The sequence below is a fragment of the Phocoena phocoena genome, chromosome 17 (genome assembly GCF_963924675.1).
Source record: "Phocoena phocoena chromosome 17, mPhoPho1.1, whole genome shotgun sequence".
Taxonomy (NCBI): domain Eukaryota; kingdom Metazoa; phylum Chordata; class Mammalia; order Artiodactyla; family Phocoenidae; genus Phocoena; species Phocoena phocoena.
Window position 1 is genome coordinate 49,803,579 of NC_089235.1, and position 22,639 is coordinate 49,826,217.

General features: G+C 37.8%; 1 protein-coding gene across 1 annotated transcript in view; it reads left to right on the forward strand.

Annotated features, from left to right (window-relative positions):
• Positions 1–22,639, forward strand: part of ZFPM2 (zinc finger protein, FOG family member 2) — a 359,953-nt gene that overhangs the window by 122,737 nt on the left and 214,577 nt on the right. Inside the window, exon 4 of the mRNA XM_065895214.1 lies at positions 12,326–12,444. Coding sequence (XP_065751286.1) covers positions 12,326–12,444 — 119 coding nt within the window. The remainder of the gene's footprint in view (positions 1–12,325; positions 12,445–22,639) is intronic.

Consider the following 22,639-nt stretch of genomic DNA (forward strand, 5'->3'; position numbering starts at 1 on the left):
AGCATGGTTTCTGCTGAGTGCATTTTGCTTTCGCATCATCGTAAAGTGAAAAATCCTAACTTGATCCATCGTAAGTTGGTGACCATCTGTAGATTACTTCACCTCCTCTCTCAAGTGACCTGTCAAGGAACAAGTGATGAAAAGTGTCCCTTCTACCTTTAGTCACTGTAAACTGTGGTAGATACATACATTTATAGAGAAGATACACTTATAGATGAGCTCACCTCTCTGATCTTTAGTGCTTGAAGTGATAGCTTCTAGTATTGTTATCTCAGTTTCAGGAGTTTATGTGAAATTATCAAAAGAGAGTGAAGTAAAATTTTCTAATATTGAAAATATTTTATAAGCAAAGGCTAGTGTTGTTTAAGATGAAGGCATATTACAAGATCTATTCCAACAATTTTAAGAAATGTCATTTTGTCTAAAATTAACCCATTTGCAATATTGAACAGCAGAAACTTTTACCATCAGTTACGATTTCTATGGTCTTAAAACTGTTTTTTACAACAAATTCCAGTCATTTGTTTCTTCCGATTTGGCAGTAATTTTAACTCAAGGCAACACTTTCTAGTTCATTGAACCTCTGCCTTGCAAGCAGTTTTATTTGTAACATAACAAGTGTGTTTAAATGCTCATGTTGGTATTGTATCGTGTTCATTTTTGAAATAAATTATTTCTGATCTATTAAAAGAAAAAGATGGTTTATACTGTCTTTTGCCAGCTTTCACTCCTCTGAGATGTCATTCCTGATCTGAGTTGACTTAGGAGACTTCTCTTCTTGCTGGTCAAATTTTATCTCTTTCCTTTATCAAAAACTTCATATGTTGGGTGATAATTACCTCATGATCATCAGAATAAGTCACATAAGGAAAAGATCTACATAAGATTCATGTTTATATCTCAAGTAACCAGCATTGCACCTAACATTATGTGTTCAACAAATAATTTTGAATGAGTAAATACTTATTTAAATAAAGTTCAGTTGAGTGTGGTTTTATGAATAAAAATAGTCCTGGAGGCTTCCCTGGTGGCGCAGTGGTTGAGAGTCCGCCTGCCGATGCAGGGGACACGGGTTCGTGCCCCGGTCCGGGAAGATCCCACATGCCGCGGAGCGGCTAGGCCTGTGAGCCGTGGCCGCTAAGCCTGTGCGTCCGGAGCCTGTGCTCCGCAATGGGGAGAGGCCACAACAGTGAGAGGCCCGCGTAACGCAAAAAAAAAAAAAGAAAAAAGAAAAATAGTCCTGGATTTGAATAATTGCAGAAGTTTAATACTTGGTGAGCTCTTGGGCCATGCTCCAAATGAGCATATGTAAAGCTTCCTATCAGAGGTCACGCCACAGACATGATGTTTTCAGAGGCAGTTGCTTCTATGTGAAGAAAAGGATCAAACCTTAGTTCTGCACAGCAATCTCTGAGTTTATGGAAACTACACTCATGAGTAATAATGTCAGCCAGCCAGCCTACCTGCCTGCCTGCTTTCTTTCCTGCCTCTCTCCCTTGCTTCCTTTCTTCCTTCTTCCAGATCTGGCATTTCTATATACCACATTCATGTTGGAAAGGGAAAGATCCAGGGAAAGGAGAGAGGAATTGAAGAGAAGAAGAATATATACATGTATATATAACACATACCTACTTAACCCACTGAGTTTGTTAAATGTGTGACATAGGAATATTTTACAAGTTAGGCACTGTGAAAGCACCAGATTTTCTAGTTTGCAATCACTGTGTACAATTTCACATGAGAAAGTTCTCTTTGGAGAAAATGCTATCAACCAAATAAAAAGGTGGGAAATCGTTTGGAATGTTCAAAATGCCTTTTATACTTTGTATATTTAGAAAAGCTTATATTATTTCTTATGCTAGTAATGACATGATATATTTAATCAGACTTTCCATTTTTAAATTTTAGTTTATTTAGTAACTGAACACTTTCTCTGAAGAGTGATCATCAGGGGTTGTCATGAATGGGGGAGGGGTGGGGGGCATTCCGCTGTTTTAAAACCATGTATCTTTGATTTCTTCTCTCTGAAATTTTTGGGACAGAAATGTAAACGTTTATTGTGAACTCTGATAATCAAACAATAATTTTGCCACTCTTCCCCCTGTAACACTCTCCCAGTGTCTTGTTTGCTTAATCTTTTCTACCACCTTGCCTCTTTCGAAACTCGCCCTGTGGCCCCATCCTTCAGGCACTCACATTCTGCTTTCCAAATTGACTGGCCGCTAATCTTACAGATGAATCCACTCTAATGGCTGCTGATATGATACTGGGGCTTGAGGTCAATCCTTCCACATAGTTAAGTTGTTAAAAGTTTTTAAAAGGGGCAGTCTGATAAAGTGAAATGAACACAAGAGGGTCAGAAAACTGGGTTTGGAGTCCTAGTCTCACTACTAATTTTGTAACTTAAATAGTTATTGGTACTTTAGCTTTTAGTTCCAGCCCAATGAATAGGATGATAAATGGTAAAATAATAATAATAATAATAATAATGCCTACACTGTCTGAGAACTCCTTATTAAAGTGTGTGTTATAAAGTGAAAGAGTATTATGAATATACAAAAGTGATCGTTTCTTGGAAACAATAGTTTAACCCAAAACAGTGAACACACACACACACACACGTTTATATTTTCTGCAACACTACCAGGTAAAAGCATTGTTGGGTAATCTAGAAAGTTCCATGTACAGAGATAATAAATACATACAAATCACTATTATAAGGAAGAAAACGGTAAAAAAAAAAATATTAGCGCTAAAATCAAATACTCTAGGAGTTCAAAGGGAGAGATCACCTCTGAATTTCTGGCAAGGAGAGGCTACATGAATCAGGGGAATGTTCCTTAGGAGATGACAGACAGACTTCAAAAGATGGTAGGGTTTAAACATAACACTAATGATGGGTATTTCAAGTAATATACCAGAGAGGTAACACCTTCACAACACAGAAAGATCAACTATATACAGCTCCCCAAAAGCCAGAGTGTCAACGAGGCTGCTTTTGGCAAGATTACTCTGGTCAGTTATGTGTAACTTAAGAATATATACAACTGTGAAGATATACAAGCATTAATAAAAGACTCCAGAATTACGAATAAATGACTGCAGCTTGCTCGATCTTTAGGAATTACATTTTTGGAAGTATTTTCTGAAGCTAAAAATATCTTCAGCAATGAGTTCAAACTTTAGAAATAAAAACTTTGTGCCAGTATTATAGCCTACATATTAAATCTTTCTGTAGACTAAAGACATTTTCAAAATAGATAAATATATACATATATTGTATTTATTGAAGAATCCATACAGTTAGAGAATTAAGTGGCTGATATAGTCGATGCTTTAATGTTTAGTGTGCAGGACTTATTGTCGCCAATTTGGGGACCCATGTCAAGGTTTCATAAAACACTTCAATATTATATGTGATGCCCTGACAATAGTGTTAAGTGTGAACTCGAGTATCTTAGGATCTATATTCATTGGTAACATATTAAATTTTTTTTCTCTTTATCGTTCTGTTTTCCACTTATTTTTAAAAACTCTTAAAAAATGATACTTGTTCTTTGGATAAAATTTTTAAAATCTATAATGGAATATCATTTTTAGACCAGTCTTCTGCAGTCTTCTGTCTTCGACTGAGAGTACTCTACAGTGCACTGTTACTTCCCTGGATTAGATTAAAGGGTTTCAAAGTAATGCTGTAGCTGTCCCCATGTTATTTGTCAAGTCATTCTGCCATCCTTTGGTTCTCTGATATCACGACCTAAAAAGTGAACTCCCCACTCCCACGTGGAGCTTCACATAGATCTTCCTTCTAGGCAAAACTCATCCTAATCACAACTGATGCTTAAGAATGTTTACCTGTTAAAGCTTGTCAGTACATTTTCTTTCATCTCCATCTATACCATCTCACAATGTTAAAAGCATGACTATATCTGTGTTGATAGGAGTCAAGCTGAAAAAATACCTCATAAGGCAGCGGTCTTTAAATATCAACAGTGGCTTGTGAAAAGTTCCATTGTGTGCCAAATATAATATCTTCTTCTAAATTAATAAATGTGGACTTCCCTTGTGGCACAGTGGTTAAGAATCCGCCTGCCAGTGTAAGGGACACGGGTTCAAGCCCTGAGCCGGGGAGATCCCACGTGTTGCGGAACAGCTAAGCCCACGAGCCGAAACTACTGACGCCTGCGCTCTAGAGCCCGTGCTCCGCGACAAGAGAAGCCACCTCAATGAGAAGCCCGCACACCACAATGAAGAGTAGCCCCCGCTCGCCGCAACTAGAGAAAGCCCATGCGCAGCAACGAAGACCCAACATCGCCAATAAAAAAATAAATAAATGTAACTATGAGAAAGCATGCAATTTTAACAGACAAAAGTAAATGTTGCCTAAAATCTAGAACCTTAAGTATCAACGAGGTCTATTGATGTTCTGTATTAAATGTTCTTTAAAAGCCATTCCTTGCTGCTTTTTCATGGAACAGGAGCTTATGGTTGATTTTTACCCAGAGTTTCTCCTTTAGAGTTTGTCCTCCTGGAGAGAACAAGCCTTCTCTGACCAGGACTCTGCAGGCCCTGACCCTTCGATGGACCTCCTGCCGGCAGAGACTTTTGGCTGTTGCGCCCCCACTGCTGTTTCCTGTGTCTGATTACCCAGACCTCTCACATCCATGGTATTCCTGCCTACCTGTACCTCCCAAAGCATATCCTCCCTCCATGTCTCAAGATTTGAATCAGGAAGTGCTGTTGGGTCAGCCTGTGACAAGGAGTGGTGTCTGGAAGGTCAGGGAGGGTTTCTGGCAGCAAAGAAGTATACTGTCGGGCTTCCCTGGTGGCGCAGTGGTCGAGAAGCCCACCTGCCGATTCAGGGGACACGGGTTCGTGCCCCAGTCCGGGAAGATCCCATATGCCGCGGAGCGGCTGGGCCCGTGAGCCATGGCTGCCGAGCCTGCGCGTCTGGAGCCTGTGCTCCGCAACGGGAGAGGCCACAACAGTGAGAGGCCCGCGTACCGCAAACAACAACAACAACAACAACAAAGAAGTATATTGTCCAAGTTTCTTGAGCAAAAGGGTGCTGGCTCCCCTCTTCCTTCCAGCAGCTGAAAAGTGTCCAGAAACTACAGCTCCCCCTTCCAGCGACTTTTCCAAACATTTGCAACAGCTAGTCACACCCCAGGTGAATAGTATCCGACACCTGGGATGAGCCGAGTTTTTGTTCATATAAGTAGACATAGAACAAAGGGCAAAATATGGCTCCCAATCTTGAACACGGTCTCTGTATGTAAAACTTATTTTGTATGTGAATATGCAGGTAGAGGTTTTTTATTTATTTCAGGTCATAGTTTTGTTTTTAAAAACATCTTGAATTTTCTACTTTATTACCAATAATATTACTACCTAAAACAACATTTTCTCTCTCTATTTAAAGATGATAATTTGTAGGTTTCAATGGGTCTTAGGATAGAAAGAATATTTAGACGTATAATAGCCTCAGAATTAACCCTTAAGGTCAGCCAGAATAATAAAAGTTTCCTGAGTTTGTAATACATGCCAGTATTTGGTCGCGTATGCATGTCAGTTTGCTTCTTAACTGTACACATTGATTTCTATGACTTTTTAGAAACTATAGCCGAAGGGTGTGTTTTGTATTCTTAAGAAATGCAGTGAATTAACTTTGCTAGATTTTAGACAATTCCAGTGTCTTGTTTTAGGTTTTAGGTACTGAATGCATTGCATGAAAAGGGAATGATTCTATTTTGCCACCACCATTATGTTATCTTTTCCAGTGCAATTACAAGCTAATTCAGGGCTCTTTGTGTTACACTAACAGCTTCTGATTTCGCTGCTGTTACCCAGTACCTCTTCATGCACTTTTAATACCATCTGCAGTGCCCCCAGCACTTACCTGAGGTGAGCATTTTTCTCTAAGTAGAGACTCATCTTTGGCAAATCATTAATGGAACATCAAAAAGATCCCATCTGTTAGAGTTACATATGGCTAAGATCAGAATTATCAAATATCTCGTTTTTTTCTTTATTCTTTTTTTTTTTTTTCTTTTTTTCCTTTCTTATCCACACAATAAATGTAGTTGTCAGCAGGATAAGTCCATGCACCGGATAAGGTCACAATTTCATTTCGTGACAACTTCCAACAGTAAGAACTTACAAGGTTCGATTTATTAAAGAGTCAGAAGGGATAAGATCACTGCATGGCCAGCCTGATTTATCAGGGCTCTACTGGAGTACTTGAATAGGGAATGTCGTATTTCAAGTTTATGTTCAAAACTGTAGTTTAGTGTGTGTGATGACTGTATGACTCAAAAATTGAGAAGGAAAATTAGAAAAGGTATCCCTATAAGGCGATTTTTAGCTACTAACCAAGAACTATCATTTCCGGTGCCAAACCATGCTTTGAGATGGGTCGACAGAGTGTTATATAAATGGCACTATTTGTCTTAGAATGCAGACGAAACATGCTGTTATTAATGCCTGAGGAAACACACATAGTGGCAAGACTGCAGTTTGGCTGTAAAGATAATCAGCAGTTAAATGATCATCTAACCCTCTTATGTATCTGGCAGGCAGCTGTCAAATGGTTAAACCATAAAATAGCAAGAGCTCTGCCATACTTCAGCCACCTTGGCTGACTTTGAAAATGTTTTGAGATTTTTAGAATCTTTGAGTGCTTTTTGAACTCAGCATGACTTCGGAGCTGTCCATGTTTGATACCATGAGGTATAATGTTTTCCAACCATGAAGAAAATATAAATATGGGTTCTGACGCTATAGCCTTCTGCTGTAGTAAGACCTGATAAACATTATGAGCTAATTCATGTGGTCTGCTTTAAAATTTGGTTATGTATTTAAAACCACGCTCAAACCAATCCAAAGTTTATTTTCAGCAAATGAAATAGGGTCTTCTTTCATCTCATTTACGTGCAACCATGTCCTTCTATGAAATCTGAGCCTGGAGTTAAGGGATGTTCTGTAAATACCATATACATTTATGCCATCGACTTAATGCTGAATTCAGTTGAAGCATGATTGCTGATAATTATGCTAAAAGGCCCACATCTTGTCTGTTCCCCTTTGGTATGCTACAGTTTTCATATACTTTGCTCTCTAATGAGGCATCAAAAGGACTCTATTAAAAAGAAACAAGACAATGACTTGATAGCACCTTCAATGAAAAAAGATTTGAGGGTATCTCCCTTGATTTTAAGTATTTGTTTCCACCAGTAAATTTCTTTTATTTGGACAAAAAAAGTGGGCTGATATCTTAAAAGCTGCAGTGTGTTTGGTAGTGATTTCTTACTCAGGGCTTTTTTTTTAAGTGACGCTATCATAAGTCTTTGAGTAATCGCAGACTTTTAAAAGTATACATTATCAAGAAGATAAGAGAAACAGCCCTCAGCACTAACAATATTATCTTTTACCAAAATTGATTAGTCCATCCAATGTGTCTCAAATATTTTGTGTGAACTTACCCAGCATGTTAAAAATATGAATTGGGCAGAAAAGAAAACTTCTTCATCCTGCTCCATGTTTCATAGATGAGGTAATATAGTTAATGCAATAAAATGTTGAACAAATGAAATGTATGATTGTTGTAATACAAAGAGAAGACACATATTAAGACAACTTTTTTTTGTCTTTAAAATCAACTTTAACTGTACTACAGTTAAGTCTGTGAACTTACGAAAATCCTTATGCAATCAACGATGTTCAATTTGTATTTTGCACTTACCACATGTCACAAACTATATTAATTACCATAGAATAAACAGAAATAAAAAAATGCACCTGTAGTTCAAGATGTTGAGGTGAAAGAAGTTATCAAGGAGAAACCACTAGGGAATCATTAAATGCAAAACTGCATGGACTATAAATGTTATGGGAGAATTAGGGAAGGAGAACTCAGTTTGTTCCGGAGTTCAGAGTTGTTTGGTGAAAGAGAATACCTTGGAGTTTGATCTCCCAACATTAATAGGGTTTATCAGGGCAGCCAGGAGGATGGTGTGTCTGCCAGGTAGCAGCAGCAACAATTCTCAGAAAAGTGTGGGAGTTAAACTGGAGATGAGGAGGAAGGTGCCATAAGGAAGGGTTTCTTGACTGGAAAGAAGAAGAAGAAATTCTGGAGAGCAGAACAGGCAGTCAGGCACATGCTGTGGAGCAACTCTGCGGTGGTATTAGGATTCAGGCATAGATGTTCAAGTTGGGATGGTCAAAAGGAAGCTAGTGAAGGGACTTGCACAAATGAACGACAAGATGAAAGTGGAGTTTTTAATATGTTTATCCTGGCAGGAATTTGGAGCCCAAATCAGAGCTGTAGAGTGAGTTGAGGCTGATTGGTCCTCTACATCTGAGTTGGGAAAAACTGGGAAATGCTGATAAGAGAGGTAAATCCAGGAGATATTTAAAAGGACGTTAAAAGTCAAGGTATGGAGAGTATTTTGGATAGAGGTGTTAAAGAAGGAATGTGACCACAGACCCTGAATAGTTAGATGTGATGGTGGAAGTACGTGGACATGCTCTTAGAATGCTTCAGTGTCTTTGTGGTGAAATAGTAAATGTTTATTAGGTACTTTGCTTATGTTATCTGAGTGAATCCTCACAGCAGCCATATGAGGAAGATATTGTAATTCCTATTTGGTTTGAAGAAACTGAAGTTGAGAGGGTTAAGGGACTTGCTCAGGATCACATGACTTGTTCCACTTACTTTTCTCCAATTCGATTTTGAATCTGTGTGCTGGCCTCCCATTCTAGAACTTTGCATTCACTCCAGACACCCATGGTCTCCATCTCATCAAAAGGAATTTTCCCAGTCCTTTTCTTACTTTTGTCAATGTTCAGGTTACTTGATTGATCCCTCCTCCTTTAAATTCCTGATCAATCCATCGGATGCCATGGTACCACGTCCAGTTTATGCTCTATTTTCTATTTTCTCACACTTCTCTTAAATATTCTGTGCCTACTCCTCCATCCCTCTGCTTTTTGAAAATCCTTGGAACTCTATCCTAGATCTTTTTATTTTATCATGTTATACTCTCTCCTAGATCAAAAATTCTATGACTTTTACCATATACAAGCTGGTTTTAATTAATAAATAAATGCCAACATTTATCACTCTAGCTAAGACCTCGCTTCTGGCCACAGGCTTGTACCTATCCACCCCAAATCTCCTCCTGCCTTGCTTACAAAGCCACTTTGACCTCAATATTTCCAAGCTATAACTCCTTATCCTTAAATCTTCTTTTTTCGGTGTACCCTATCTCAATAGGTACATGACCATTGGCCCATTTGCCCAAGCCAGATATAAGAAGATCATTGCTGGACCTAAAATCTAAATAATCACTAAGTTCTATGACTTCTACTTACCAAGCCTTATGGATTACATTTCCTCAGATTTATCCAGAACCCAAGCTTGTTTTGTTAGTTGCTTTATGCCTGGGTGTATGTAACCCACTATCTGGTATTTAGTAGTTACCCAATAGATATTAGTAGAATAAATGAATGAATAAACTAATGAATGGATTCAGAAAAGAATGAGTAAACAAATCAAATGAGAATGGAACTTTGCTTTCTGATTTTGAAATCTCTGATCTTTTCCAGCCAAACATTCTTTTTATGATAAGCTAGTTCTAGGACCTGGGTCTTTGATCCAGCATCTCAGTGTTCTTTCTACCTCTCATAATATATCGTATCTGGGGAAAGAAAATCATGGTGTCACGGACACCTTATCAAGTAGCAAGAGAGTGCAAACTCCTCTTTAACAATGACAGACCAAAGACTTAGAAAAGACATCACCTACTCATGGCCATTCGGCTGGCTATTTGATAGAGGGACTAAAATTTCATCTTAATTTAGTGCAATAATGTTTCCTCTATTTCATGACACTTATTAATCTTTGAAAAAATTTAAAAATATTATACTCTTAAGCAACATGTATGTTAAATGAAATATAATTTCTGTTTATACAATATCTTATTTCTCTTGCTATCAGTAAACTATGTAGTCTTGGTAGTGTATAAATGCTATTTGCAATGTGCTTATAGTTTTCTATAAAGCTGCTCTGAATAAATGGATATTTTAATTTAATTGTTTCAGCAGCAGAAAAGATTTCCCCAAACCTCAGAATAACATCTGACATCTTGATAAGCAAGAAAGGAGACTGAAGTTTGCCTGTTTGTCTAATAAAGTTGAAAAGACTGACTTGAGAGCTTGAACAGTTACTGGACTTTCTGTTATGTCCATCTTTAAGAGCTCGTAAAACTATTTTTGGCCTGCTTAAAATTTTAATGCACAGTCAAAGACACCTCCAAAACTTTGGAGATATTTGGGTATCACTTCATGATCTGCCCTAAGTTTGCAGTTCTTAATCCATTAAAAGACAGACCTGGGCTTCCCTGGTGGCGCAGTGGTTGAGAGTCCGCCTGCCGAAGCAGGGGACACGGGTTCGTGCCCGGGTCCAGGAGGATCCCACATGCCGCGGAGCGGCTGGGCCCGTGAGCCATGACCACTGAGCCTGCGCGTCTGGAGCCTGTGCTCCGCAACGGAAGAGGCCACAACAGTGAGAGGCCCACATACCGCAAAAAAAAAAAAAAAAAAAGACAGACCTGCTTGTAAATCCACAGGTATAGATAAGAAGTCACTGTTTGACTGAGTCTGAACCCTTTTCAGATGAAAAATGTCAGTGGCAGAAAGAGAGGATTAATTACATTTTTAAAGGGTTTTCAAAGATTTTCATGATTCCTCTGGTATCACTTGAAATGTGACATGACTAGGTTCTTTTTTTTTTTTTTAGTGTATAAAAACAAGCAAATTATTTGGGCATCATTTTTATGTAGAAAAGAACATTTTAAACTAGTGTTTAGCTGAAGGGTTGAAATGTATTTTATCTTTAGAGGGTAAATTGTAAAGAAATTGTTTAAAATGTAAGCATGAATGAAAAATAAGAACTATCAGATAGAAATTAAAGTTTCCTTTCAAATAGAAAAATTATCCCAAATTTTTAAATACCTGCATTATCAATATGAAAATGCATACATACGTTAAGAGATATTTCCCACTGAGCCGTATTTGACATCATAACAGGTTGTTGGCTATGCTCTATCTTTGAGGATTTTCTATACAAGTCTCTGATTCTAATGCATTAATCAGAAAGATTGTATGAGGATAGGGCTTCCCTGGTGGCGCAGTGGTTGAGAGTCCGCCTGCCGATGCAGGGGACGCGGGTTCGTGCCCTGGTCCGGGAAGATCCCACATGCTGCGGAGCGGCTAGGCCCGTGAGCCATGGCTGCTGAGCCTGCGCGTCCGGAGCCTCTGCTCCGCAACGGGAGAGGCCACAACAGTGAGAGGCAGTAATACTCTCAGGACATAAATATCATAGATTTAATTACTTAAAGAGAAGGTCTCCAATTACTGATTGAGATTTTTTTCCATTTGTTCCAAACAATGTTTAGGCTTAATGACCAATTTAAAAATATTTGAAGGCTTCATTTCTTTCTTTTTTTATTAATCTATTCATTTATTTCTTGAGTGACCATTTGATGAATTCCTACTTTATGCAAGTGTGTGTACTGTCTTTACTTCCTGTTTCTCTTTAATGATCCCAAAGTAATAAGTAGGAGGAAATAAAAGGAAGAAGACCATCCTAAACTGGCTGTTTCTTAAGGGTTTTTGTCCAAACCTTTTTGGTAACATAGAATCTTACCTAAAGTACCAAATATAAAAAAGTAATGACTTTGACCAAACATTTTTTCAATTTGCAAAAACATACATGTCCATTTTTTGCACTTGTATTTGTTCTATCCACTGAAACTAGTAGTAAATTCAGGAAATTGCCAAGTACTTTCAAAAACTCCGTGTTGTTCACCAAGAGTCTTGAATCATTGTAGTACAGTTATTGCCTAAGGTATATATCTTTAATTGTAATTTTTCAGTTACTTTGGTGACCAAATATAGGAATTTTAACTCTAAGTCATTGTCCTAATGCTTCTTGTCTATCTGTTTTGGAATTGGATCAGTGCTTTCTGAGGACGTGTTATCATTTCTACTTCTTAAGGATTTACTAAATAGAATGGACTTCAGTAGGTGATAAGTATGCAAAGGCTAAAGAAAGAAATTGGACTAAATGTGAATATAATTATAAGGACAAGTTTTATTATCCTCTCAGGATACCAAGATCAGTTGTTTTCCAGATGAACATAATTAATTCTCTTTATATGAATCCTGAGAATATTGTTCGTGTAAAGCAAGCACACAAAAAGAGACGGCTGTTGGTAAAGCACAAGTGAAAGTAATTTAAACGCCTCGTGTTCATTGTCTGCAGGAGAGCTGGAGGTGTTTCAGAAAGACGGAGAACGAAAAATTCAGAGTCGGCAGCAACTTGCAGTGGGAACCACCTGGGGGCCGTTCGCTGGGAAGATGGACCTGAATAATAATTCCTTGGTATGTAGATGTTCTGAGGTGGTTGACTCTTAATACTTTGTCATAGTACAGAAATTATCTCTGCTTGCTTCCCAGTGAAATCACTAAAAATAGCTGTTTTTTCTTTTTCATGGACCACAAAACTGGGATGTCTTCCAAGTGGTCTGTCTCTGACAGTATTATACGTAGAATTTAGAAGGAAACAGGTTAATCATACTAAATGGTTATCTAGTAAGGTAATTTATAAGGTTGTGGCTTTATCTGCTTAGCCAGACTAATATTGTGCATATTTAATAATATATACAAATGCTTTTATTTTTTAGATGACACAAATGAATTGTCATACATTACAAGTTTACATGATGAACAGGGAATAAACAACCTTGGTATTGCTTGGTAATACTATTTGTACCTTTAAGAGTGAGAATGAACGATCAGCATCATAATTTTTCTTGTTAACTTTTTTGTAAAAATTCTGAGATCAGAAAGTCTACCTCTAGGCAAGATTGTATGGACAACTGATTGATTAGATGTTTTAAAAAGTTATGGAAAGATGGAATATTTGGTTACATTTAAACTTCATTTCTTAATTGAATGTTAGCTTCCTATTGCAGCTGTAGCAAATTACCACAAACTGTGGCTTAAAACAACCCAAATTCATCATCTTGTAGTCTGAAAGGAATCTCCCTAGGCTAAAATCAAAGTGTCTGCAGGGCTGAGTTTTTTTCCTGGAGCTTCTAGGGGGGGAATCTGTTTTCTTTGCTTTTCTGTCTTCTGAAGGTTATCCACAACCTTTGGCTTCCAACCCCCTTCCACCTTCAAAACCAGCAATGGCTGATAGAGTCTTTCTCATATCTTTATTCTGACTCTTGTGTCTCCCCCTTCCACATTCAAGAACGCTTGTGATTACATTGGGCCCACCTGGGTAATCTAAGGTACTCTGGCAACTTTAATTCCATCTGCTTTCTTAATTCCCTTTTGCCTTGTAACATTCACAAAGTCCAGGGATCAGGACGTTAGGACTTCTCCTATTATAAGTAACAATACAAGTGATAAAACTTGGGGATAAAAACGTTTTATATTCTTTAGGAGATCCAGAAATTATTTATATGTATGGAAGTCCTTCTCTCTAAATGCCATTTTTGTAGGAAGAGTTTCATGCCTGCTAAATATCTCCATCTACACTGGGGCTCGGGGGGAGACATAAAAACTCCCAGGGGGGTTTTGACAAGTGTGCTCAACTCAGCAACATTGCTTTCCTTTTTCAATTGAGTACGTGAAAGAAATTTCTTCTTCAAGCTATTACATGAAAGAAACTGGTATGTGCGGATTTTTGCTTATTTAGTGCCATGTGGATGAGACAGAGGTCATTGATTTAACTAAAAGTAATGATTGGAATAAATAAGAAACATTTGTGTCATCAAACTTTCAAACAACATAAAAGGTTCTAGGGGTGTGCTTTTTACTTCCTAAATCCATGTGTTTAATCCATAAAAGGATGAAGCGGGAGACTGTACCTGTGTTTAAGAACCAAACAAGTTGATAGACCAGGCTAAATATTTAATAATCTGGGCAGTTTAATTTGTGGTGGTCCAATGCACCTACTTCAGAAAGGGTTTGAGAAGTGGCTTCACGAACACTGCAGACCTTAGTTGGTTGAGTTGTATTAGTGGACTGTTCTACTGATTCCTTTGATAGAGTAATATTAGCTATTATACTACTTTATCAAGCAAAGACAAGAGGAAGATTGTGTCAACATCAAAGGGTGAATTAAATGCTATTCAAAACCCATTTTATCTGGGGGTTTCTATTGGTTCTTTAGCATTGCTTTAAAAATGTTGTAGGCAATAAGATATTTATCTTATTTGTCACTGTATATCAGACACCAACATAAACTTTAGTCATTTCTCTGATATTTCTTCAAGAGTGTGCTGTCGTTGAAGTGGCAGCTATCGTTGCTATAAGAAATGCATGTTTTCCCCTTTATTACATCAACATAGTATCTCTAGGAAAATGCAACTTTTGATTAATCTTTATATCATTATATATATGTAGACTGGTGCTTTTTACACATTTTTAACGTATGCTAAATTGTGATGTGTGGAAAGTAAACCTATTTGTGGAACTTTAATTTTCCAGTGAAATATTTTTAGACAGGTGATATCATTTGGTTCTTTTTTCATGCTTCTATACCACTCTAAAGCTACCTTGTGCCATACATAATATCTTTTAAAGGATTCAATTTATAGTTATGAAGTTTTTGGTGTTTTTGATACTATTTGAAGTGAATGACTGCTCTTTAGGGTATCAAAAACCAATCGTGGGGAATAGTTTTTTAATAGAAAATAATCTTAATACCCTAATTTTCTCCTTTTTTCTTAGGATTTAAATATTTAATTCATGTTAATTCCCTAAACTATAGCATTTTCTCTATTTTTAAATGTAGTTGCTTTGCTAAAATATACTTAAAATTTTTTTTTGACAATAACATTCTTTTCCAGAATTTACTTTTGATTTTATGTCATTAAACACTACCAATACTAATATTGACACTATTGTTACTTCTGTAGAACAATTGTCTAAGTTATACTTCGTACTTATTTTTTCTAGACACTATATGGAGAATTGGAAATGGATTAGCTCCCTTACTCCTCAGAACAAACCTATGAATTTGGTTCTATTTTTATTTATTTATTTATTTATTTATTTATTTATTATTGAAGTATAGTTGATTTACAATGTTGTGTTAGCTTCAGGTATGCAGCAAAGTGATTCAGTTATGCATATATATGTCTATTCTTTTTAAGATCCTTTTCCCTTATAGGTTATTACAAAATATTAAATATAGTTTCCTGTGCTATACAGTAGATCCTTGCTGGTTATCTATTTTATACATAGCAGTGTGTATATGTTAATCCCAACCTCCCAGTTTATGCCTCCCCCCCTTACCCCATTGGTAACCACAAGTTTGTTTTCTATGTCTGTGAGTCTATTTCTGTTTTGTATGTAAGTTCATTTGTATCATTCATTTTTTTTAATTCCATATGTAAGCGATATCATGTGATATTTGTCTTTCTGACCACTTCACTTAGTGTGGTAATCTCTAGGTCCATCCATGTTGCTGCAAATGGCATTTTTCGTTCTTTCTTATGGCTGAGTAATATTCCATTGTGTGTATGTACCACATCTTCTTTATCCATTCATCTGTCAGTGGACATTTAGGTTGTCTCCAGGTCTTGGCTATTGTAATTAGTGCTGCTCTGAACATTGGAGTGCATGTATCTCTTGGAATTATGGTTTTGTCTGGACATATGCCCAGGAGTGGGATTGCAGGATCATACATTAGCTCTATTTTTAGTTTTTAATGAATCTCCATACTGTTCTCTATAGTGGACGTATCAATTTACATTCCCACCAAAGTGTAGGAGGGTTCCTTTTTCTCTACACCTTATCCAGCATTTATTTTTTGTAGACTTTTTGCTGGCCATTCTGACCAGTGTGAGTTGATACCTCATTGTAGTTTTGATTTGCATTTCTCTGATAATTGGTGATGTTAAGCATCTTTTCTTTTTTCTTGAAACTTTTTACTTTATATTGGAGCATAGCCGATTAACAATGTTGTGATAGTTTCAGGTGCACAGCCAAGGGACTCATCCATACATACACGTGTATCTATTTTCCCCCAGACTTCTCTCCCATCCAGGCTGCCGCATAACATTGAGCAGAGTTCCCTGTGCTATACACTAGGTCCTTGTTGGTTATCCATTTTAAATACAGCAGTGTGTACATGACGACCCCAAACTCCGTAACTATCCCTTCCCCCCATCCTTCCCCCTTGAATTTGGATCTGTTTAAAATTATATTTATGGATAAGAAGATAAAGGCTCAGGCCTTTTGATTCCAGTATCTGTGTTTTTAAAGCCCAGGCCACACTCCTCAATAGTATCTATAACATGATTTGAGTATGATAAAATTGTTAGGGATTTCTTTACATGAATTCTAAGTTTATAAAAATCTCTGGGTGAAAATATGCAGTGATTAGAGGTAGACTCTTTTTTTCTTACTTTGGGCAAAATATTGGTTATTATACTTCATAACTATCATGACTGAGGAGTTATGAGTTAATTCAAAGACGACCACATTTTTATTACCTCTTTATATTTGGACAGTACTTTAATATGTGTTTTATATCATGAAGATACATTTTCTTTACCATAAAATGTATAGCCTACTAAACCTTCTTTACCCAACCTGGAATCAAGTTTGGAATTAGCACACCCTTTTAATTATTCGCCAACCGACGTAATGTTACTCTGTTCAGACTCGTGGTGTCGTCTCAAGACATCCAGCACACTAATTAATCCAACACAGTAATTAATTGAGTCACCATGCCAGATGTCAAATCCTTTTTATATCTTTCAAGTTCCCATCTTGAAGTGCATTAGCAATATGCCACCTTCTGCAGGAAGCCTTTGCAGACCAGGCATTTGGATGTATGTAGAACATTTCCAGAAATATAGGCTACATAGAAACACCAAATGAATTGATTGGACAAAAAGTTTTCCTTGGAATCATGTAACACACTGAACACAGAAATAAATAATCTTTTGCTTACACCTCATTACCTTGTTAGATATTTCATGCTTAATAGCAACATACAGTTAATATTTTCATTGGGCCAGATAGGGGTCAAAGTGCTTTATAAGTTTTATATCTCATTTAGTTCTTACATAAGCATATGAGAAGATAATATCCGTTTTTTCCTCCTTTGTTATCGAGGAGGAAACTGCTACTGTGAGAAGTTGAATGACTAGCCCAAGGTCACCTCAATCTGACTTGTGAACCCATGTTGCAATCAAATACTGTCTGAGAAAGTTTATCTGTAATATAGGGATAATAATGCTACCTAGCTTATCAGAATCTTGTAAAGACTAAGTGAGGTAACATACATGAGTTATCCAGAAATACTGACTACTGTTACTGCTCAGTCACCTGTAAAAATGGGTCCATTAAAATCTGTCAAGTTTAAAACTGAAAAGACACTCCAAATTAAATAAGTGAAACTATAGACTTTTGGCATTTGGGTATTTGACATGCCTAAAATTTGACTATTTTCCAAGGACACTGTATTAGTCTGGGTTCTCCAGAAAAACAGAATAGGGTGTGTGTGTGTGTGTGTGTGTGTCTGTGTGTGTGTGTGTGTCTAGAGAGAGAGTGAAGGGGAGAGAGAGAGAGATTTATTATAAGGAATTGGCTCACATGATCATGGAGACTGGCTAGGTGAAAATCTGTAGCTTAGATCAGCAGGCTGGAGAGTCAGTGGTGTAGATGAAGTTTGTTACTTGGGGAGGCCAGTCTTTTTGTCCTGTTCAGGCTTTCAACTGATTGGATGAGCCTCACCCACATTACAGAGGGCAGTCTGTTTTACCCAGAGTTCTCTGATTCAATTGTCAATCTCAACCAAAACTCCTTCCAAGTTAATACACAAAATTAACCATCACAGATTCCAAAGGTCTATGGTATATTGTAAGTTTCAGTTTTTTCAGGCAGTCTTACGCCCCTGAATGAATTGTTAGCCAGCAAGTGGTTTTTTTTCCAACATCCGACCTCTGTGCCAAGGAATAACTTAACGTGCTATCATGGTGACACAAATTTCATGTTTTTGAAAGTCTTATAATTTTATTCATTGAAAATATCAAAGGACTATTGACAAGGAAGGAATTTTTAAAATCACTTTAAATTGTGATCAATATCTGTTTTTGAGGTGTTTTAGAATTTCTATATTTATATGTTGTGCCTTTGATGTTTTCCCATTTTCTCCTGAGGACAGAGATCTTTGTAATATGCTAAAATCTCTGCTATGCTAGCCCAGGTAAGTGCTTAATAATGATCAAACAACCTTTATATAGAAGGTTAGGTGTCTCTAATATTAGTGACATTTGCCCTCTCTGTCTTTTGATATATCGGCTGTCAGTAGCTAACGAGTCTTATTCAGCGAGCTGCATGCTGGAATCATGCAACATGCATACTTAATTAAACAGAACGTAAATAGAAAGTCCCAGGTTACTTAATACATAATAGTAAACTTATCACAATCTGTTTAATTCAACAAATGAAATTTGACATAGAAATTTCATTTTATTGACGCCATTCAATCAGAATAGAGCCTTGTTTTATTTTCCCATGGGATTGTGACATTGAATTCTACAAATAGGAAATACACATGTAAAGGATACTATAGGCAAAATTTTATTGACTTAATAATGACATAATGCTCACATTAAATTCCACCTTACATTTTTTAAGATAGTTATTAACATAGAAATGTGGTTGAGGAAAGAATTAGAGATTCCTGATCACATCACAGGGAAATATTAGAATTGTTAGATATCTCCATTGCTCCCCTTCTAGTTCTAACTGTTCCAGTACCCGTCTCTGAGCCCATTCATTGCCATGGTCTTCAAGCTTCATGTTGTACACACTCTAGAGCAACTATATCCCTATCCATGTGTCTCTAGCGTTCACCTGTATTGCCAAAGGCTGCTTAGTGGAATCATCTCTGACTTTCTTTTTTTTTTTTTTTTTTTTTTTTTTTTGCGGTACGCGGGCCTCTCACCGTCGTGGCCTCTCCCGTTGCGGAGCACAGGCTCCGGACGCGCAGGCTCAGCGGCCATGGCTCACGGGCCCAGCCACTCCGAGCCATGTGGGATCTTCCCGGACCAGGGCACGAACCCATGTCCCCTGCGTCGGCAGGCGGACTCCCAACCACTGCGCCACCAGGGAAGCCCCGTCTCTGACTTTCTATTTGAGAACATTTCTTCCAGCCTCAGGAGCAAACCTAACTGCAAGCCCGGCAAGCTGGAAGTGCTGGAGAATTTACGCTTCCAAAAGTAATCCTCAACCAATTATGGGCAGAAGTAGGTGGATAAATACCCCTGCTTCCTCACCTCTCCATTAGGATATGAGAAGTGTTCTACACAGTCTCTTGGAATCTGCCAGTGAAATTGAAGTCCAGCTGGCTTTATAACACAGCGTTTATGGGTTTTCTTTCCCTTCTTCCTTCCTCCTCCACACCTCTACTGAATTTTTCTGAGATCACCCCTCCAATAAACTACTGACACTTGAATCAGTCTCAGGGTAACCTTCTGGGGAAGCCATACCAACACAGCTTCTAGGATACAATAATGAAGTAAATTGGCAAGTTATATCCAAATTATTGTTGAGATTCTAGACGGCATAGATTTTTAAAAAACTGTTAGTATTCAATTCTAGATCACTGCCTCTGGCAAATAATAGATACTCAATAGATTCTCTTTAAAATAAAAATCTGATCTAATTGAATTTCCTTACCGGGAGCAGTCTGACTGACTCTACCCATACCCTCCCATCTCCACCCTCTGAATGATGTAATTTATAAGGCTGCTGAGGCATGACTCTTTGTGGGGTCTTATACTTCTTTTCATTGAGTTGACATTGTGAACAATATCCTCCTTTTAATATTCATTCTAATCTGGGCTCAGGACCACCATACTTTCCTACTTCTTATGTCTCTCTTGGTCTTGGCTCTTTTGAATTTAACTGTGAGTGTTTCCCAAAACACTCCGGCCTTTCTTCTCTTCTCCCTCTGTTTCCAGTGCCGCAGGGAGCTTATCCACTTGCAAAGCTTCAGCTACTAATTTACAAATGACATTTAAATTAAAGAATCTCTAACCTTGGCTTTTTACCCTTTCTCTAATAGCACATTTCAACTGTTTTACAAGCCTTTCCCATTGACTTCCTCCAACTAAACAGTCAGGAGGCAAGTTTATTGCTGTTTCCGCATACTGTCTCTCTGTTCTTCTCCCTGACTTCCAAATTTTAGTCACCTTTAATCCGAAGTCTCTCCCTCTCCTTTCCTGCCTCTGCAGGAAGTTCTTTCTATGAGTTATCCCATGTTTCCCTCCCATTTCTACCTCTCCTTCTCTCACATCTCAAATGCCTATTTACGTATGTAGTCATACACAACACACACACACACACACACACACACACACACACACACGCACCCCTCTCCTTTATTGGTTATAACTAACACCCTTGTTTTTATCATCCACTCAGAGCCAGACATCTTCCAGGACTCTCCTTTTCATGTCCAGAAACCAAGTACCATAATTCCTGCTTTCTTCATTTCTGTTCCCTTCTTTCTGTTCCTGCCACCACTGCTGTAGGTGAAACCGCCATCATTTCTTCCTTGATTATCACAGTATTCTTCTAACTTTCTTCCTGCCTTCCTTCTTGCCTCCTTTTTCTTTACCCAAATCACAGTGTGTCCTAAAAGCAAAACTAATCACTTGTGCGCTTAAGACATCCTAAAGGGCACAAGAGAACCCAAACTTTTGGTGAAAGGGTCTTCATGACATCACCTTCTCGACTCTTATCCCTTTTCCACTCTCAGTGTAAGTTTCAGTCCACCTCAACTACCTGCAGTGCTTTGAAAATATTCTTGTCTTACATCTCTATGCATTTGGCCGTGCTGTTTTATCATCCTAGAAAGCCCTATGACCTACCCCTCGGCCCCTCTTCATCACATTAACTCCAATTGTTACTTCAAGACTCGGCCCAAGGTTACCCCAAAGTGGACCTTCCCTAAAGCCTCCAGTCTGGAATAGATATCCACTCCTCAAGTATTTCTATGATCTTTAGGTTTACTGGGATAAGAACATTTATAACATAATTACAAATGTCTATTCACTTGTCTTTCTCCCCTGCAGACTGTATGCTCCTTCTTTATCTTCTATATTTGTATCCTTCTTACCTAGAACAATGTCTGGTTCAAAGCAAGTCCTCAATAAATAACCTTTAGAGAATGAGTCAATTAATACTTTCCTTTAACTTTTCTCCAGTAACAGTGAATGATGCACATCTTTCTTTATTTATTCTTGTATTCTCCCTGAGTCTTTTACCCATTTTTCCTGCCTCCTCCGAGATCTTACTTCATCTGCCCAAGTTAACAATACAATACTACAGTTAATGCCATCTTCTGCCTGTTTTGTTTATATTTTTTGCTTAATCTCATTTGAGGGTAATATATAATAGGGGAGGGCAATGACCTCTATTTCTTCAGTTTTTACCCAATAAAAAGATAGGCCCATGATGGCTTCTTGGTAAACATTGAGTAATTTCAGTGTAAGATTTGCGCCCCTTTGAAGCAGTTAAAGACGACGAGGTGGTGAGCCCATTGAGGCAATTATGATTTGTTTATAACAGAATCCATTTTAGATCCCTCAGTATGACATGGGTGAAGGCCAAGAAGGTATTCTGCTCTACCATGCTTTCTGTGAAGTCTCATCCAGCATCGCACTTTCCGGTGACAAACCATCTGGGAAATTCCATCTGTCTCTGCTTGGAAACTGAGGTGGCAGTCGCCCACTGTGAGCAATTTTCTATTAACTTCTTGGATAAGATCAGTCAGATTTATACTGAATTGATGGGAACCGTAAGAGCAGGGTTGTTCCAAGAGAAGACAAATGTACAGATTCCTCTAATTGGACTTAAGCCAGTTTCATTCACGGATGCCCTTAGGTTCTAGTAGTGCAAGGACTTATAACCTTTTTAATTGTACCCTGTTCCTCTTGGGAAATGTTGGTGAAATTCGTTATTGATGGAGACTGTAGATTTGTCCCTTAGGGAGGCCAAGATCCTGGCTTCTCTTATACTCTATCTGCCATGTGGAGAATTAATGGAAACTGAGTGGACAGGGAAGCTGCTCCAAGAAGACATGAGGCAAGACATTTAGTACAGCAGAGCCTTGGAAAATGGTGTGTTGGTCTGGTTTCTAGAATTAGAGGGCAATTTTGTTGTTGGTTTGTTTGTTTGTTTGTAAAAAAGGGGAGAGCTCAGGGAGAGGAGAGATTGGTATGGAGTCCCAAGTTAGTAAAAGCATCCTGTAGAATTTGAGTCAGAAAGAAAGAAACCAAACACCAAATAACTACTCCACAATTCAAATCTCTAGAAGCAAACCAGCAAGGTCAATTACATATGGATCCGAATGGACTTACTGTGTTATAATGTAGGCATAGTGAGGTTGGCAGTGGATGGAATTATATTGTAATGTGGGAAAATAACCGTTGAAATGAAAACCTAAAGTTTGCATTTCCTGGTAATTTGTATCTGGCTCCAAAAAATACACCTTTTATATGTAGCTAGTCTGTCTGCTAATCTCAGTCTCCCTCTAATT